General features: G+C 51.6%; 5 protein-coding genes across 10 annotated transcripts; 2 read left to right on the top strand and 3 right to left on the bottom strand.

Moving 5' to 3' along the window:
• Nucleotides 1-30: 30 nt before the first annotated feature.
• jmjd8 (jumonji domain containing 8) lies at nucleotides 31-1,830 on the bottom strand. The gene is made up of 9 exons (XM_077735093.1): nucleotides 1,547-1,830; nucleotides 1,360-1,455; nucleotides 1,214-1,262; nucleotides 1,011-1,107; nucleotides 878-946; nucleotides 649-768; nucleotides 504-571; nucleotides 275-409; nucleotides 31-159 (listed from the first exon to the last, which is right to left on the bottom strand). The coding sequence occupies exons 1-9, from the start codon at nucleotides 1,663-1,665 to the stop codon at nucleotides 79-81; spliced, it is 834 nt and encodes a 277-aa protein (XP_077591219.1). The 5' UTR covers nucleotides 1,666-1,830; the 3' UTR covers nucleotides 31-78.
• Nucleotides 1,831-1,854: 24 nt separating this feature from the next.
• mvp (major vault protein) lies at nucleotides 1,855-7,737 on the top strand. Of its 4 annotated transcripts, XM_077735082.1 has the most exons (16): nucleotides 1,855-1,983; nucleotides 2,897-3,064; nucleotides 3,133-3,328; nucleotides 3,720-3,840; nucleotides 4,094-4,320; nucleotides 4,398-4,634; nucleotides 4,783-4,908; nucleotides 4,978-5,025; nucleotides 5,301-5,519; nucleotides 5,754-6,190; nucleotides 6,242-6,386; nucleotides 6,480-6,691; nucleotides 6,802-6,918; nucleotides 6,990-7,116; nucleotides 7,192-7,380; nucleotides 7,479-7,737. In XM_077735082.1, the coding sequence occupies exons 2-16, from the start codon at nucleotides 2,901-2,903 to the stop codon at nucleotides 7,596-7,598; spliced, it is 2,685 nt and encodes an 894-aa protein (XP_077591208.1). In that variant the 5' UTR covers nucleotides 1,855-1,983; nucleotides 2,897-2,900; the 3' UTR covers nucleotides 7,599-7,737. The 4 variants fall into 4 exon arrangements, with proteins under 4 accessions (XP_077591208.1, XP_077591209.1, XP_077591206.1 ...); XM_077735083.1 differs by lacking the exon at nucleotides 4,978-5,025; XM_077735080.1 differs by lacking the exon at nucleotides 4,978-5,025 and having other exon boundaries at nucleotides 5,202-5,519.
• On the top strand, nucleotides 7,522-13,197 carry LOC144208972 (uncharacterized). Of its 2 annotated transcripts, none has more exons than XM_077735091.1 (5): nucleotides 7,522-7,613; nucleotides 11,347-11,383; nucleotides 11,473-11,698; nucleotides 12,018-12,293; nucleotides 12,370-13,197. In XM_077735091.1, the coding sequence occupies exons 1-5, from the start codon at nucleotides 7,609-7,611 to the stop codon at nucleotides 12,765-12,767; spliced, it is 942 nt and encodes a 313-aa protein (XP_077591217.1). In that variant the 5' UTR covers nucleotides 7,522-7,608; the 3' UTR covers nucleotides 12,768-13,197. The 2 variants fall into 2 exon arrangements, with proteins under 2 accessions (XP_077591217.1, XP_077591218.1); XM_077735092.1 differs by lacking the exon at nucleotides 7,522-7,613 and adding an exon at nucleotides 7,893-9,629.
• LOC144208975 (proline-rich transmembrane protein 2) lies at nucleotides 8,305-11,037 on the bottom strand. Its single transcript, XM_077735095.1, has 5 exons — nucleotides 10,819-11,037; nucleotides 10,317-10,434; nucleotides 9,998-10,248; nucleotides 9,649-9,781; nucleotides 8,305-9,580 (listed from the first exon to the last, which is right to left on the bottom strand). The coding sequence occupies exons 2-5, from the start codon at nucleotides 10,414-10,416 to the stop codon at nucleotides 9,561-9,563; spliced, it is 504 nt and encodes a 167-aa protein (XP_077591221.1). The 5' UTR covers nucleotides 10,417-10,434; nucleotides 10,819-11,037; the 3' UTR covers nucleotides 8,305-9,560.
• Nucleotides 13,198-13,199: 2 nt separating the features above from the next.
• Nucleotides 13,200-16,936, bottom strand: casc3 (casc3 exon junction complex subunit). 2 transcript variants are annotated; one of them, XM_077735084.1, is made up of 11 exons: nucleotides 16,702-16,936; nucleotides 16,358-16,382; nucleotides 16,233-16,288; nucleotides 15,943-16,164; nucleotides 15,718-15,866; nucleotides 15,498-15,659; nucleotides 14,649-15,295; nucleotides 14,374-14,547; nucleotides 14,206-14,304; nucleotides 13,941-14,107; nucleotides 13,200-13,878 (listed from the first exon to the last, which is right to left on the bottom strand). In XM_077735084.1, the coding sequence occupies exons 1-11, from the start codon at nucleotides 16,891-16,893 to the stop codon at nucleotides 13,732-13,734; spliced, it is 2,040 nt and encodes a 679-aa protein (XP_077591210.1). In that variant the 5' UTR covers nucleotides 16,894-16,936; the 3' UTR covers nucleotides 13,200-13,731. The 2 variants fall into 2 exon arrangements, with proteins under 2 accessions (XP_077591210.1, XP_077591211.1); XM_077735085.1 differs by having other exon boundaries at nucleotides 13,200-13,866.
• Between the last annotated feature and the right edge of the window lie 356 nt (nucleotides 16,937-17,292).

The following is a 17,292-nucleotide window of genomic DNA, read 5'->3' as shown; positions in this document are numbered from 1 at the left end:
ACAGACGAAGGAAAAACACTGACCAGTACATTCACATTTCAAATACTTTACTTCTTGAAAAACACTAAAAAAAGTGTCTCATCCCAGAAAGGTGGAGATGAAGACGCTGGTATCCAGGTTGAGTGTGGCATGCCACCAGCGGTCGGGGAAATAAAGAACCTGTTTTGGGGGTAAAGTCATTTAAATCAAATATAACACTACCACGAGAAGCTAATAATTGACACCACTAGAATGAATGAACATTCTAACTTGACTTTCTCACTCCTTATGTTACCTGTCCAGGTCCAATGGTGCATTCGAGGGGGGCCTGGTGACTAGGCAGATTGGGGTAGACGTTCCTCACCCACGCCAGAGTGCTCACATTGGGGTGGAAATGCGGCTCACGGTCAGGTGGGTACAAAAACCAACGCTGCCAATGATATACAGACATTTATTTTCATTTTAGCTAAGAGTTGAAGTGGCACGTGTCCACCAACACCACCACCAGCATAGCTCCTTCCTACCTTCCTCCCGTAAATAACTTCCGAGTAGCCCGGCCCGTGCCAGTGGAAGGGGACGCCGGTCCCAGGACCTGAAGAGAAGGACGACAATCAACCAGTCAGTCTGTGTCCATTCCACCTCTTTTTTTTAACAAGAAAGATGACCGACCGGCAAGTCCGAAGCTCAGCGCTCGACTGGTGCCGGGCAGCAGGTAGGCGGGCGGCTCGTAAAGGTCCAAAAGTGGATGCCACTCGCTCCAGTTGGTATCCCCAAACAAGTACAATGTGTCTACAATGTCGGGAGACAGACTGTTTTGATATTTTTCTTGACGAAAACTTGGCAAAAACATGACAGCCCATGTATTTATTGATAGAGACATCATCCATTTGGTCCTCACCGCTGCCGAGGACGTCGGGAGACTGCGGACCGAGGATGTTTTCCACATAGTCGTTCAGCGACAGATCGACTGCGGGCACCAACGGAAATGTGACTCCGAGCCTCAGCAAACTCAAAGGTAGGACCACTCTGACCTTTCTTGTACGAATGCGTGTTGGCCGTACTTAGTCGCACTTGGAGATGGCCGTACTCGTCCAGAAGATTCCGTTTGGAGCACGACGAGCGAAATTTCTTCAAACGGACAATAAAATGTCACATAAAAAAAAAACAAAGCATTCACTAAAGCAGAGCACAAAACATTGAAGGGCAAAAAAAGTTGAATAAAAAGATGACTTACAGCGTTCTGCGTCTGTCCAGTGATGATCACCGGCTTGCTGTATGCGTAACTATGGAAACGACACGTCAACTAGAAGTCATGCGGTCTATTATCATTTTTAGCCCCCAAAAATCTCCGGTTCCGCCCATGACAGCTGTTTCACTCACTTGTCCAAAAAGCCACGTAATGACAGCGAGGTGCCGTCCAAAACTTGAATGTTGCACGGACCTTCATCTTCAACGCTCAAATGAGACCCACACGACCTGAATGTTATTCAAAAAAAAATATATATACAAAAAACAATCATGAAAATCCTCATTTAAGCACCATTTTTAGATTTGATTGAGAACAGACCAGCCGCCGTCGTCGCAGGTTTCTTGCTGTTCTGCAAACGTTTGCACCTCAAGTAAGACCCAAAACGTCAGAAGAGCCAAACGGAACCAAGTTTGGAATAAATCTGACAAATGTTCCATTCAAAAAAACTAATAAATCATGCAATTAACGTGAAAATGAAAAATCAATACGCGAGTGGATGGCCGCGTCAATACATTAATGAATATGTTGTTCCTGTTAGTAAATAGTATGTGAAGAACACACTCACTTGCCAAGATGGCCGTCAGACTCGAGTCTTCACGTTATCTAACGTCATACATATATGATATCTACAGCACCGAGCCTTCCGCTTTACAGTGCCTGGTAGTCACGTGTTCTTCGGTAAAATCGCAGTTGGCCCGCCCATTGAAATTATAATCAACGTCGTCAACACTTACGGACGCTATACTTCAAAGCAGGTAAGCGAAAGTCCTCTGGGGAAAGGCGACATATTAACTTATTAATTAAAAAGTGAATTTTATGGATAATTTTGTTTTACGTTGGGTGGCCAAAAAGTCAACTTTCCATCAGGTTTGCGTTCGTCATACGTTAGTTTGCGGTGGGAGACGTAGTGTCGGCGACTCTTGACTCGTCCCATGTGTGTTTGATTGCAAATATACTTTTTAATTTCCGTCCTAAAGTACAAAAGTGCTGGTTCATTCTGTCAACCCGGAAGAAGGCACTGCCAAAGCAAACGCGTTTTCGTGCTTGTGGAAACTCGAATGGTTTTTGGGAAAGTTGAAATGAGACAAAAACTGTCCATTTTCGCTCACATATCGACGTTAATGACACAACAACATTTTGTTTGTGAATGGCGCTTCCTCGGTTTGTGATTGGCTTTTCGCCTCTGTCAACTTTGCTTTTGATTGGTTGATTGACGTGATTGTTTTTTTTATTAAGACAACTAAGAAAAAGGGAAGACTTTGGCCTTGTTTTATGTGGGTATCCACGACCTGCTTTACGGTTTAGTCTTAATCTGACTATGGGTGTATCTGTCTAAAGTTCAAGTCCTGGAAAGTGGCTGTCGGTGAGTGGGTGTGCCAACCACACCGCATTCCATTTTGAACAACGCTTCTTAAACACTCATGACAGTGAAAAATGTTCATTGACAATTAATGTGCACTATTATGAAAAGGGCAGATTTGCATGTGAGCCGCCAAAGTAAACAAAAGATTGCCACATGTTTTCTTAGCAGCAAAACTCCTAACGTCTGACATCTATGTCATCATATTATAAAAAAATGTATTGCTACCTTGGTGAGAACTCGGTTAATTCAGCTAGCTGCATCTTCAGTTAAAAACTGCCTCTTTTTTTTTGTTTTGTCGGTTTCAGCAAAATGTCCACAGCGGGAGGAAATCGCCCATCAGAGACCAAAGTTCTGACAGACATGTCCATCATCCGCATCCCGCCCCACCACTACATCCACGTCCTGGACCAGAACACTAACATCGCCCGCGTGGAGATTGGACCGCAAACCTACTACCGGCAGGACAATGAAAGGTCAGAAGGCGGGTTCCCTGCGGGTAAGCCGCTTTGGAGGCTAACGAGTTGCGACCTCCCCCACGCAGGGTTCTGTTTGCCCCCGTGCGGATGATCATGGTGCCCCCGCGCCACTACTGCGTGGTGCTAAACCCGGTGGCCTGCGACGCCGACGGCCAAGTTCTTTTTGACGCGTCGGGCCAGGCCAAGCTGAGGCACGCCGACCTGGACGTCCGTCTGACCAGGGACCCTTTCCCGCTTCAGCCCGGAGAAGAGATTCAGCAGGTCGGTCCGGTGAACTCTCGCCGTGAGTGACTATTAGCTAGCACAGGGGTGGGCAAACTTTTGGGCCCGGGGGGGCCACATTGACTTTGAAAATTTGACAGATGGGCCGGGTCAGCACAAGATCCGATGCATATAAAAAAGTGCATCTGTTAACAGTACATATGAAACATAAACAGAAAAAAGGTACTTAAGTATTAACATACTCATCACTCACCATTAAAGTATAAAGTACAAAGTCAAGTAAAAAGAAATGTATCAAATAAATACATTTGATTCCAGTATTTTGAAAACAAATGAGACTATTTCAATTTATACTATATCTGTATGTATACTTATTCTATTCTACTTCCATTCACATGCAATGATTAATCCCGAATTTGGTTGCCTTCAGGACGTGACCCCGCTGCAGGTGGTGTACCCCGACACGGCGCTCCGTCTACAAGCCTTCCTAGACTTCCAGGACGGAGACGAGAGGCGTGTGGCGGGAGACCAGTGGCTCTTTGAGGGGCCCGGTGAGTCAAGATGGCGCCTCCTTTTCAAATTGTTCGCTCACGATTAATGGCAAAATGCATTGCTTTTTGAATAGTCACTATACAATTAATGACTCATTAGCTTTTTTTTTTTAAATTGGGAAGACCGGCTATGAATTCTCAGTTTTTTAGCGAATATTCCCTGTTATATAAGTAAGACTTAGCACAACAGATAGTCTTTCCACCCTAGTGGGCGGGGTTTGCGCTCCGGTTGAAAAACGGAACTACATTTCAGGAACGTACATTCCAAGGAAGGAAGTGGGGGTCCTGGAAACAGTCAACGCCACTGTGATCGGTGTCAACCAGGCCATCCGCCTGCGGGCGCGCAAGGAAGGCGTGGACCGAGGCGGCGTGCGCCGCGTGACGGGCGAGGAGTGGCTGGTGAGCAAAGTGGGCGCGTACCTGCCCGGCGCCGACGAGGAGGTCATCGACATCGTCAACGCCTTCATTCTGACCGACAAGGTGAGGCCGAGGTGAGGCCGAGGCGAAAAGGGCCCGCCGATTGCGGCGGCTGACACCGACTCTTTACGCTCTCTCAGAAAGCGCTGCACGTGCGGGCCCTGCGAGCTTTCCGTGACGAGGGGGGTCACCAGCGTCGCACGGGCGAAGAGTGGCTGGTGACGCAGGCCGAGCGCGAGGCGCACGTGCCGGCCGTGGCCGAGGAGGTGGTGGGCGTGGTGGCCGTCACCACGCTGGGCTCGCGACAGTATTGCGTGATCCTGGACCCCGTCGGCCCCGATGGGAAACCTCAGCTGGGCCAGAAAAAGGTCATCAAGGTGAGCCCCCGAACCGAGTCTCAAGGGATGCCATCGCTCGTTCTAGTTTCTCATTTTGACGTCCTTTTGAAATAGTCACCATTTGAAGCGGGAGGGGCGTGCTCGTGCACACTTGAAACCGACTGTGTGTTTTACCTTGTACCACCAGGGGGAGCGCTCTTTCTTTTTGCAACCTGGCGAGCGCCTGGAACAAGGAATTCAGGACGTCTACGTTCTGTCCGAAGAAGAGGGTTTAGTGCTCCGCGCCGTCGAGGCCTTCACCGATGACCAGGAGGTAAGCCCGGCGCCTTTGGACCCCCGGCCCACGTTAGCCGCCCTAAAAGTAGCCGCGTTGTGTTCGTAGGACGCCGTCTCCACCCTTTTGCCTCAAAAGCGTAAACGAGCTTCCGAGGTATTTTTGGTAGTTACTTTTAATGGGGGCACATTTTTCTTTTCATAAAAAAAAAATAATAATCATCAGGTGAGAGACAAATGAGGGTTAATTTCTGTCTGAGGTATCATCCCCCTTTACTCTCTTCCCGCATGTCACATGATCTTCCCGCCAACTGCCACCCCTCCCCTTGTCAGTCCTCCTTTTTCTCCCATCCCCGCCCCTCTTCCCCACCCATCACCTCGCTAACCCTGGTCTCCGCCTTCCTCCGGCCCCTCCCCCGTTCTCTTTGCCAGCGCGAGGAGGCGGAGCCCGAGGAGGAAGCGCAAGGAGAGGAGGGGCGCGGCAAACGCCGGCCTAGCGGCGCCGTCTTCCGTCGCCCCGGCGACCGCTGGATGCTGCGAGGGCCTGCCGAGTATGTGCCCCCCTCCCAGGTGGAGGTGGTCCTCAAACGCCAGGCCATCCCGCTGGATGAGAACGAGGGAATCTACGTCAGGGACATGAAAAGCGGCAAGGTGACAAATGCCAGCTGGCCTAAAAAATATATATCAGATGTAAAGAGAAAAAGGCCCACTTTTTTAGCCAATGGGAGCCAAAGATCTCATGGAAACATATTTTGGGGTAGATAAAAACACTCAAAATCCTGCAGGTAAATCCACCTGCTAACCAAATCCATCTGTAAGGAGAAAGGACTAAATAGAAAAAAAAGTGGATAAAAAATAATAATTCTAGCGTGATTTTTCCCGCAGGTGCGCGCCGTCATCGGCCAGACGTACATGCTGACTCAGGATGAGGAGCTGTGGCCAAAAGCTCTCCCGGCCAACGTGGAGGCGCTGCTGGCGTCCCCCCGAGACCCCCTGGCCGACCGATCGGAACGCGGGAAGTTGGAGGCCGCGCCTCAGACGCGGGACAAGAACCTGGTGGTGTCTTTCCGCGTGCCGCACAATGCGGCCGTGCAGGTGTACGACTACCGCGAGAAGAGGGCGCGCGTGGTCTTTGGCCCCGAGCGGGTCATGCTGGGACCCGACGAGCAGTTCACCGTCCTGTCGCTGTCCGGCGGACGCCCCAAACGGGGCAACCAGATCAAGTCCATCTGCCTGCTGCTGGGACCCGACTTCTTCACCGACATCATCACCATCGAGACGGCCGACCACGCCCGGCTGCAGCTGCAGCTCTCCTACAATTGGTAAGTGCGTGCGCCCGAGTCTCAGTACGCTGACCCACTCGCACTTTTTAGGCACTTTGACGTGAAGCCGCCCGTCGACCCCGCCGAAGCGGCCGCCCTCTTCTCGGTGCCGGACTTTGTGGGCGACGCCTGCAAGGCCATCGCCTCGCGGGTTCGAGGCGCTGTGGCCTCCGTGCAGTTTGACGACTTCCACAAGGTGGGAATAGCACAAAAACTTTTCAAATCAAGAGCATGTTATCCATTGGCCGTTTGCGCCTCAACTCGCGTCGTCGGCTCTTTTCGTGGGCAGAACTCCAACCGCATCATCTGCTCGGCCGTGTTCGGCTTTGACGAGAAGTTGGCGGTGCGCTCCAGCCTGCGCTTCCATCAGAATCGGCTGCTCATCAGCAGCGTGGACATCCAGTCGGTGGAACCCGTGGACCAGCGTACGCGTGACGCCCTACAGAAGAGCGTCCAGCTCGCCATCGAGATCACCACCAACTCGCAGGAGGCTGCCGCCAGGTGAGCCGGGCCCTTTGTCCTACCAAATGGAAAATGTTCTACACATGGGGCAAGGTAATGAGCCACTGGTTGGGTCATAACTGACCACGGTGTGTGTTGCCGCGGGCTAGGCACGAAGCCGAGCGTCTGGAGCAGGAAGCTCGCGGAAAACTGGAGCGGCAGAAGATCACCGACCAGGCGGAGGCCGAGCGAGCCAGGAAGGAGCTCTTGGAGCTGGAGGCCCTCAGGTGAGCCCCGCCGACTCCAGGAGGGAGTCAATCCCCGTCCGCCCTCCCCAACGCTCGTCCCCCTTCCTCAGCGCCGCCGTGGAGAGCACGGGCGCCGCCAAGGCCGAAGCCGAGTCGTGCGCCGAGGCGGCCCGCATCCGCGGCGAGGCGGCCGTCCGCGAGGCCCAGCTCAGGGTGGAGGCGCAGCGCATCGAAGCGGTACGTCCGTGGCTAAAATAATTGGTGAGCGTGGCTGGGCCTGACCCCCCCTGACCGCCATTGGCTGGCTCGCAGGAGGCGGAGCTGGAGCGCCTGTCAAAGGCACGCCTGGAGGAGATCAACTACAAGACCAAGATGGACGACCTGGACTTGGACAAGCAGCAGCGGCTGGCTAACATCGAGAGCGTGCGATTCACCCAACTGGTGGAAAGCCTGGGAAGGGACACGCTCGCCGACATGGCGCGCGCCGGCCCCGAGTTGCAGGTACAAAAAAAAAAAAAAAAGCGAATGGTCGCTGGATGGGAAAAGTTTTTGTAGCCGATGGAAACGATGATATTCATTCTATGGATGTGGATCCATAGGTGAAACTGTTGCAGTCCCTGGGCATCAAGTCCACCCTCATCACGGACGGCTCGGCTCCGGTCAACCTCTTCACCACCGCCAACGGGCTGCTGGGGGCGCTGTCTGCCCCGCCACAGTGACCACCCGTTCATGCGGTGAGTCTGCACTAAAATAGCCCAGAAATAAGCCACCTTTCTGCTCCATCACATATCCAATTGGAAAGAAGCTATCACTGCTTGCACTTTCTCTGAAGGAACTAAAAAAAGTCAAAATGCAAAACACGTGCATTTGTGTTATTTTGATGGTGCCATTGACAATGCCAGACGTCCAATCTATATCAACTGTAGGGATAACAAACAATATCACTAGACTAGCAAGATCATTTTGTAATGGGAAACTACTGGTGATTTAAATATTGCTGAAGTGAGGTTAGAACGGGAATTTTGCTGGTATAAGAGATGGGGTCAAAGGTCAAACATGGCAGTGTATATGTATATTTTAAACAGTGTTAGGATTACGCATTATCCGTTTAAAGCCAGTGTTAGGGTTTGAAACTCAAGTTGCACTTTCAAACTCTCACAATTCCCCCATAGTTTTTGAAGGCCAACGGAGGCCATTGTTGTTTCTCCTCCTCCATTTTGTTCCATTTCACCCTGCGGACTGGGACTTCTCTCTTCCATTTCCATCTGCGTTCCTTCCTTCCAGCCTGCCGAGCTCTTGAATAATTGATTGGAGTGCAAAGAAATTGGTGCCGCGCCGAGCCCGGCGTCCGCCACAGACGGTCGCCACGGCGACCGCCATTGCCTCATCAATCGTCAATCGTAAGCAATGAGACGGAATCGATGCTCATGTGTCAAGTGGGTTTATTTTTGAAATCTTAAAAAGGTGCGCATGCGCGGGCAGGCAGCCCATAATAGTCCAGCAGCCGGATAGAAAAATAGAAAAGGAGTGCAAAAGAGTATTGCTCAAATCAAAGAGGAGCTCATCGGACCCCGACGACGACCACGGCCGTCCAACACAATTGGACGTCCGTTGACGTCCACGGCGACCGACGAGGTTAAAAATGCCAGCCAATCACCAGGCTAACGTTTATCCTTTTATGTAGCGAGGACAACAAAAATGACAAGCCACATTTTGCCACAGTGTAAACAATTGGTCAAGTCAGGCATAGTTTGTTTTTTTTCCCTTCCAAATTAAATCCACGTAAACAAATGGAAGCAACAAAAAAAAAGACAAAACGTCCAGTAAACACACGTCACACACGACTTTCATGCTGACGCAATATTGTTGTTGTTGTTAGTAAAATTGCATGCTGATTATTCCATTTTTATAGTCGGGTTTATGAATTGAATCAGTGTTTTCACATACCCTCCATTTTGTTAGTTTTTGCTTAGAGCCTTAGGAATTTATTCAGAGATAATTAATTAATAAATGGTAATTAAATTTCGCTTGTTAATGACATTATTGTTCATTAATTCAGTTCTCTTGAACTGAAGGACTAAATTTAAAATATTTGTTTTGAATTCAAAATGTTTTCACTTTCAGTAAAATAAATTCAATTTCTATTGATTTCATTTTAATTTAAAATAATTGTTTTATTTTAAATTAAATCTTCAAAATTTTGAACCTGTCACCAGGAAATATTCTATAGTTGAAACAAAACATCTGTCAAAATACTGCATTAGCATATATCAACATTGACTTTGAAAACCCGACATTTTGGTCATTTCTCCATTTTTTTTTCTCGTAATGTCCCTTTCACATCATGCATAGTTGTTAGTTCATTCTTTCTTATATTACATTAAGTTCATCGAAACGATTTTTTCTCCTTTGACGAGTCGGTACCCGAATGGATGGTGAAAATAATTCTTTACAAGGTGGAAGTGAGGCCACGTGGCATTAGGCGCGGTAAACATGCAGAGTTGGGCGAGTGACCGGTCGCCGTGGCGACTGGCCACACTTTGTAAACATTCAAATGCGAAAAAACGCTCACTGGGGCGTCTCCTTTCGTCATGCAGAAGACGTTCCCCCGTCGGTCTCTGCGGCGACGGGACGATGTCGGTCGGGCACATGCTGCTCGTGCGGGGACGGAAGACGGCGACCTATCCCGATTTTAAAATCACTGGCGGGAAAGAGGAGAGGAATGAGAACGGACAAGGCGCCGTAGCATGGTGAGTGGACGCCACTTACCATCGCGGTTGAGCGTGATGGCAGCGGCGATGACGGCAATGCCTCCCAAAATGGCTACCACGGACAGTACCATGGCGTTGCGGCCCAAGCGCCGGGCTCCGTCCACGTTCCCCTGCTGCAGGCTGTTACGGGACTGAAACAACAGAGCCCCCCGTCAGTCACTTTTGTGACTCCCATTGATGGCGACAGACGTCCAAATGCAGTATTCCCCCATTTTTTTGCGGTATTTTTCATGGGATTGAATTTCTATCATTCTCAATGGAAGACCAAAACGCCCAAATAAAATGTGTCTTGGTAGACACAAATAGGTTTTTCCAAAATCCAAAGTAGTTAGCATGCTAGCGCTTACCATGACAGAGAAAGTCAGCGCCACGATGTTGATGGGCCAAAGTGGGCAGAAGCAAGACAAGATGGCCAGCATCAGGAAATCCCGAGGTTTGGATTCCCCACTCGGACCCTCAGGCGCGGCGCTGGGGCGGCGCCCAATGGACGGCCGCGGCGAGTTGAGCGAAGGCCGTGGCGAGTTGGACCTCGAACGAGGGTGCCCGTTGGCGTGAGCCCCTTTGGATGGGCTGGAAGGGGCGGGACCACTGGCGTTTCCTAGGGAGCCCAGACCGGACACCCGTTTCTCATTGGACTGCGTCCAGAAGTGGGTGGGGTCCACTTACCGGTGTCTCCGCCCACCGCCAGGTGGTCTGTGGTCAATTCCTGGGCGACGGCCGCACGCCCGTCGTCATCTGGAACACCCTGGAGCTGTGATTCGTCCATGCTGCTGGAGGGGCGGGGCTACGCAAATGCAAAAAAAAAGTGCTGCTGCTGACAAAGCAATGATTTCCATTTTCTAACGGGCTAACTAAGAAAAGCCATCAAGCAATTCTTCCAATTCTAATGGCTTTGATGGTATTTCAAAAGGGGCGTCCAATCTATTTGGACTGGGAGGGGCTTTTCACAAGACCCAATGGATTGGACGCCCCTCACTGCCAATGGAAGTCAATGATTTAAAACAAGATCTTTGCCCAATGGTGAGGTCACCACCCTCTGAAATACTTTTTTTTGTAAGCCATCAAGAAAACCTGAGCTTTGCGCAGGACTATAAATCAATCCATTTACTGGAAAGGCAAGGTTTTAGCACACCCCAAGATGAAATGAGATGGCCGGGCCGCTTCTTACCTGCTCTAACAAAAAGAAAGTCGCAGCGTTTTCATATTTTTGGGGAGCAGCAGAGGAAAAAAAGGTGCAATCTGTCAAAAAAAAAAACAGATGATCAGTCGCGTTTATCGTTCATGCTGAAGATGGCGATGAGCATTCTTCTCCTGATGGTGAGCCGGTGTCTAAAAGCTGGAGTAGTGAGGAAGAGGAGGGTGATGATGAAGGCTACTGCAGCTTCACTGCAACCACTGCAAGGGAGGGGTGTGCTTGACAGTCTGCCCAAGTTGTACTTTTCAAAATAAAAGGGTGACAGGCACTTGTTTTGTTATTTTGCCATTATATAATACCATTTAAATCGTTTTAAACTGTCTTAAAAAAACTATACAAATTGCAATTGTCATCATCATGATCACTATCAACATTAGTCCTCGTCATAATTGTGGTCATCATTATCACCAGTGTTTTCTGTCTTTTAAAATATCAAAATATACGTACTATGCAGTATATAATCCAATGTCAGTAAACCAATGCTTTTTTTGTCGTATTCAGACCCTGCTCGCTCTTCTTCTGCCGCCCTGTGGACAAGGTGGGAACTACACGCACCTGCTTTCCTTGGCGTTTCACACGACATATTTGAGCGACGTCCGGTGCATTTTGCTGTGATTTCCGGCCCAGCCACCAAAGCCAGTGTGCACGATGAGCAAACGAAGACAGTCGGGCAAAGGCGACGTGCTCACCGGCTACCTAGCCGAGCGTCTTGCGCGGCTGCTGCGGGACATCGTGGACGTGGTGGAGGAGGCGGTCAGCGAGTACCGGGACGAGACGCTCCGCACGCGGCTGGAGAACGAGCAACTCCGCCGGCAGCTCGGCGACTTCCTCGGGCCGGGGTCGCGGCTTCCAGGTGAGCCGGACTGCTAACGCCGAAGCCCCTGTGAGTTAGCCTTAGTTGCCAGATTTGAGTGATTCCGCAGCTCAGACGGAGCTTGGAATTTGGTTAAACTGTCATTTCTGCGAGCTCAACATGGCATGCCATTGAATCAATAAATCAAGTTTTTTTTCAAATGCCTTTGTGGTGGCGCTATACGTCCAAACCCATTTCACTACTGGGCTGGCAATCAATCGGAGTTTTCTCAGATTCACCATTTGTGACGTCCAGCGCCGTCAATGACAGTCTGTGAGTTTGCGAAATTACCATTTGGGTTTCATTTTGAATGTTTCAGCTGCTAGCAAGTGTTTGGCCATCAGGAACCCGAAGAAAGTCTGCACCCCCGACCACGTTAGAGCGCCCGTGTTGAGCACACCCGAGCGAGCGTCGGCGTCTCTCCTCGTCCGTCCGGACCGGACGCCCGTTCTCCCGGTGCTCCGAGGTGAACCCGTGGCCACGCCATCTCCCACTGTCAAAATCGAACAGGAGGACTCTCACGTCCCGCCCATGGAAAGTGACCCACAGATCAATTCCTTGAAGAATGTCGGGCGACGACAAGTTGAAAAAAACGGTAACCGCCGGCGCCATGGCCGCCAACCCTCGCATTGCACGTGGTCATTTCCTAACTTTGTTTTTGTTACCCGCAGGACACGTTGGCGAGACATCGTCGGAGGGCGGCCTGGCGTACGAGTGCCCCCGCTGCGGGCAAGTTTTCTCCCAGGCGTGCCGCCTTCGCCTCCACTTGGAACAGAAGCGCAAAAGCTACGCGTGCGAGCGTTGCTGCAAGTCGTTCGCGCAGTCGGCCGACCTGCGACGCCACGTGCGCACCCACACGGGCGAGCGTCCGCACCGCTGCTCCTTCTGCGCCAAAAGCTTCAGCCAGAGAGGAAACCTGCGACGCCACGTGCGCATCCACACGGGTGAGCGACCGTATCGTTGCGCCGCGTGTCGTCGCAATTTCAGCGATGGCGACACGCTCAAGAAACACGCGCGCACGCACCGCAAGGTGGACGAGGTCGAGGCCTGTCGGAATGGGACTACTTAACAGAGAGCTGCTAACTAGACCAGCATTCGAAGGTTACGTTGCGTCGCTACAAAACACGGGTGTTTAACTGCTGTGAAATATCATACTGGCGTTAAATGGTTAGCATGCAGGCTAGCTCCCCTTGTCTCTGGCGTGGGGTTTTAGAAGGCTTTGTCGTCTAGTTTTCAATCCAAAATATTTTTATTCAAAATGTTTTGACCAAGTGGCCAATTGCACGTGGCTAGTATTTGTATATTATTATACCACATTAGATATACTGGTGTTAAATGGTTAGCACACAGGTTAGCTCCCCTAGTATTTGGCAGGTGTCGTGGCTGAAATGATCCTATTGTTGTTTTTCATTGACAATATTTTGCTCAAAACTACTTTGACCGAGTGATGAATGTTTTCTTTGTGCTAAACTGCAGTAAAACTGAATGAGATGAGGCAAGCTCGGGTGAAAAGTGTTTATTGGGGTCACATTTGACTGCTTGAAGAGCGGAAAATACAGCAAACATAGAAAAATATTCCATCATGGAAACAAGGGAAAAGAGATAAAGCAAAATTTACAATAGCGACTGCTCCAAATCAAACTTTCTTTGACCAACAAGCAAATTAAAAAAAAAGAAAGAAAAACAATGAATAATAGTGGACCTTTTCCATCCTTCCCCTGCCAGTGGACAGGAACCTTTCAACTAGTTTCTCCCAACATAGTTTTTTGGCATCGCCTCGGATATGGGCGGGCCGACCGAGTAGGGTAGACTCGACCGTCCGGCGGCCGTGGGAACCGGCGGGCGGGCGGGAAGGAGTGCCGTGGCCGTGACCCCAGGGGGAATCCGGCTGAGGGTCACGCGACCCGCTCCTCCAGATGGATGCCGCAATCTGAAAGTCCACGTCAAATAATATGCTTTAAGCTTCAATGCACTATTTCGCTTAAAACAAAATGTACGTTTGGCTACTAGCTCACCTGCGGGAAAGGGCGCGATCACTCTGAGGCAAAGGGCACTTCCGGAGGCGGGGGCTTGACGGTCACGGGTTGGGACGTGCGGCGGGGCGGCGAAGGTTTGGGTTGCGCCTGCTGCTGCATCGTGTCGTAATAGGTCACGCCCCCATACGTCACCTGCGATTGACCCTGCACGCAGTAAGAGGACGTCACCGTCTTGACGTTTGTGCCCCCGACCACCGTTAGCTTACCTGCGGACTGGGATACATGGTGGGATAAGGGAAGGTCATGACCCCCGGCGGCGGGTAGAAAGGCGGCGGCAGCAGTGGCTGCGGTTGCCCAGGTGACAGAGACACGGGGGGCCCTCCGTAGATGGCGGGGTTAGCAATAGGACCTCCCGACTGGTGGGCGTGAAGACCTGAGGAGGACACACCCATAAGAAACCGTTTACATTTTCTGGTTAAAAAACGTAAACACAGCTACGATCAAAATAATGCAGCTTTTAGGGGAACTGACCCGGATGGGGGATGTGCATCTCAGGCTGGACCAGCATGCCTTGGGGCGCGATGGGGGCCGGGGCGTCGCCATGCGCGTACATGGGCGCCGGGTACGTCACTGAGGAAAGGTCCAGACAATCGTCAGTCAAGGGGAGGGGGGTGGGGCTTCATTCTATAGAGTCCTCACTTGGCTCGTAGAAGTGTCCCTCCATGACGCCCACGTGCAGAGGCGGGGGCGCCTCGGTCACTCCCCGTTGCCGCTGGGACGAGTAGCGCTTGGCGCGGTTGGCGCTGCCGGACATCTCGTCCAAGCCGGAGAAAGACGGCGGAGGAGGAGGAGGACCGCCGCCCACGTGCAGGCCTGGGGAAGACAATTGAGTTGGCGGTGAGTCCTTTCATTCTGTAATTCAATTGTCATTTCAGTGGAGCGCCAATCCGCCGCTTTCAATTAGCGCGCCTCACCTCTCATCTCCGGGTGCACGTACGAGGTGGGACTCTGGTTCCAGGTCCGCCCGGAGACCAGATTCAGCCGAGCCACGTCCCGCTCCAGCTCCTCCGCGCCCGCCGCCACCGCCGAGTCTTCGGGTATGGCCGCCTCTTCCGTCGACACCACCCGCTTGCCGCCCACTTCGGACGGCCGCGAGCGACTCCTCCGGGCCAGGGAGTACGACTTGCGCTCCACGGGCCGTTCGGCGGGAGGCGAGGCTTCCCCGGGGGACGCCGGCGCGTGTGGGAGGCGGGCAGAGGGAGCACCCCCTCGCCGCTCCGGTGAGGCCTCTCTCCCGGGGCCGCTTTTTATTGGCGGGTGGTCTTCTACGACCCTCGCCCCATCTACCGCCGGCTCGGGCGAGGTTTTGGGGAACGCCCGTTGAGGGACTTGCGATTCCGACGTGTGCCGCGCGGGAAGGCGGGGGCCTCGGCCGCGGTAGATGGCGGCGTCGCGTTGGTGGTACGCTTGCGGGGTGGTAGCGGGAGATACGTGGTGAGGGGGGCCTCCTCGCGGGGGCCCACCGCCCCTTCCTCCGCGAGCGCTCTGCCAAGAGCGCGGCAATCGCTCTCCCCCTTCTCGCCATCGCTGCTGTTGTTCTCTGTTGGGGGACATGCTGGGCCTGGGCACAAAATCATTTTGGAGGACAAATGAAGGCACGTGATTGGACTAAAAAATGCTAAACAAGTCAAATTAGAAATGTCAAAGGGAATTTTCTCTATCTATTATTGTATGTTGCATTGAATTTTTTCAACATGTTGAAAAATATTCAATGCATATTAAAATATAGGTTTAAAAACCCCAAAGTAGGGGACGGCACTCACCGAGGTCTTCGCTGTCCATAAGCGCGCTCGCCATTGCGAATATCGTAACCGTAGGCGGAGATGAGCTCTTCGCGGCTTTTGGGCGCCTGCTCCTCCTCGCGGAACTTGTCGTGCTCCCAGCGCCCTTCGTCCTTCCACAGCTTCCTATTTCTGCCTTTGGGCCTGCCGGGGGGGACGCAGCGGTGAGGCGGTGGAGAGACGGCGTCTTGGCGGTCTTTACCTCTCGTCTTCCTGGGTGTGGCCTCGCACGTCGTGCTCAAAGAAGAGGCCCTTGCGTGGGATGTATGCCGGATTCTTGCGGTCTTCGTCGTCATCGAGCCGTTGGCCGGGCTGTACTCCCGCTTTGCTTTCGGGGTCCTCCGTGGACTCCTGGGGGGGGTCAAACCCGAGTCCAGTTAAGGTAATGGTTACTTTTTTCATTGAAACTATTTTTAGCCAGGCTAACCTGCCCGTCGCCGCTCTGCCGTTCTCCCGCCGACTTGGCTTTCTCCTCCTCTTCCTCCTCCTCCTCTTTAATAGGCTCATCTCCATCTTCGTTATCCTCTACCTGCTCCTGCTGGACCGGGGCAGGGAGCTCCGCCTCCGCGGCCGGCGCTGCTGCCGCCACCACCGCTGCCGCTTCGTCGTCACTGTAGACTTCGCCGTCATCTTCCTCCTCCTCCGCTCCCTATTGGAAGAGCAAGAAAAGGGTGAGTAATCTCAAAGGTCACAAATACGTTCCGATATTTGCTTTACCTCTGAGCGGGAGCCATTTTCTTCCGGGTCGGCGCTGTCGTAGTCCGAGAGAACGGCTAGAAAGGCGGAGGGAGGGTGTCAACTCTGACACGGGCAAATGGCAGAGGATGCTTCTAAACGCTTACCTTCTCCTACGCCATCTTCACTCTCCTGGGGAGAAAAAACAAACAAACAAGCTTGACGACTAATTGCACATCGAGTCCCTAATTCGACAAGTGGCCATAAACAAAGTGTGACGTCACGCAGGAGGACCTAAGAGTCCCGAAAGTAGACCGCACTCGGATTTTTTCTTGTTGCTAAATTTTACAGGCTTGACATCGTTTGATTAAGTCATAAACGATGGAGGCTACTTTGACTTAACGCGTGGAAATGTGAAATTTAGCACAGGACCCCCCCGAGACAACATTTGCCGCAGGGAAGCCGCCTCGCTGGCGGGTAAACTAACGTTAGCCCTGAGCTAACTACTCACACACTCGGACTGCACTTCCTCCTTGGCCTCGGTCCGCTCAGTAGCGGTTTCGGGCGGTTCGGGCTCCTTGGGGCCGCGGCTCTTGCTCGTCTGCGAGCCTGATTTGGGGCTCTCCGAGCCCGAAGCAGACTCGTCGTCGTCGTCTTCGCTGTCCTGGGACGCGCGCCTCCGCCTCCGTCGCCGGTCCGCCATCTTAGCTTCAATGGGAATCACTGCGCTGTTGCATTGTGGGAGAAATAGCGATGCTCTTCTTCGAACCTGTTTTTTTCCCCACATTCTTGTTTGGTAGCGTCCCGAACTGGAAGGATTTAAACGCACACAATTGACCTTAGATTTATTTAGGAATTCTTATACGAAACGATACCATTCTAGGGCAAGTGATCATATTTAGTAAGACTCATAAGATACTTTTGGTCAAAAGTTTAGACCCATTTCGGTTAAACAAATTACATGTTTAGGATATCACATTAATAATTGAGGATATTGTCTTGATAGTTCCTCGTTAAAAAAGCAGTTATGTTTAAAACAGTATTGCATGGTAACTGTAATTGTATCATTTCAACTTGACATTGTTTTTCATTGATACTACAT

Source organism: Stigmatopora nigra, chromosome 15, assembly GCF_051989575.1.
Source record: "Stigmatopora nigra isolate UIUO_SnigA chromosome 15, RoL_Snig_1.1, whole genome shotgun sequence".
NCBI lineage: Eukaryota > Metazoa > Chordata > Actinopteri > Syngnathiformes > Syngnathidae > Stigmatopora > Stigmatopora nigra.
This window is presented reverse-complemented; position numbering and strand designations above follow the sequence as displayed.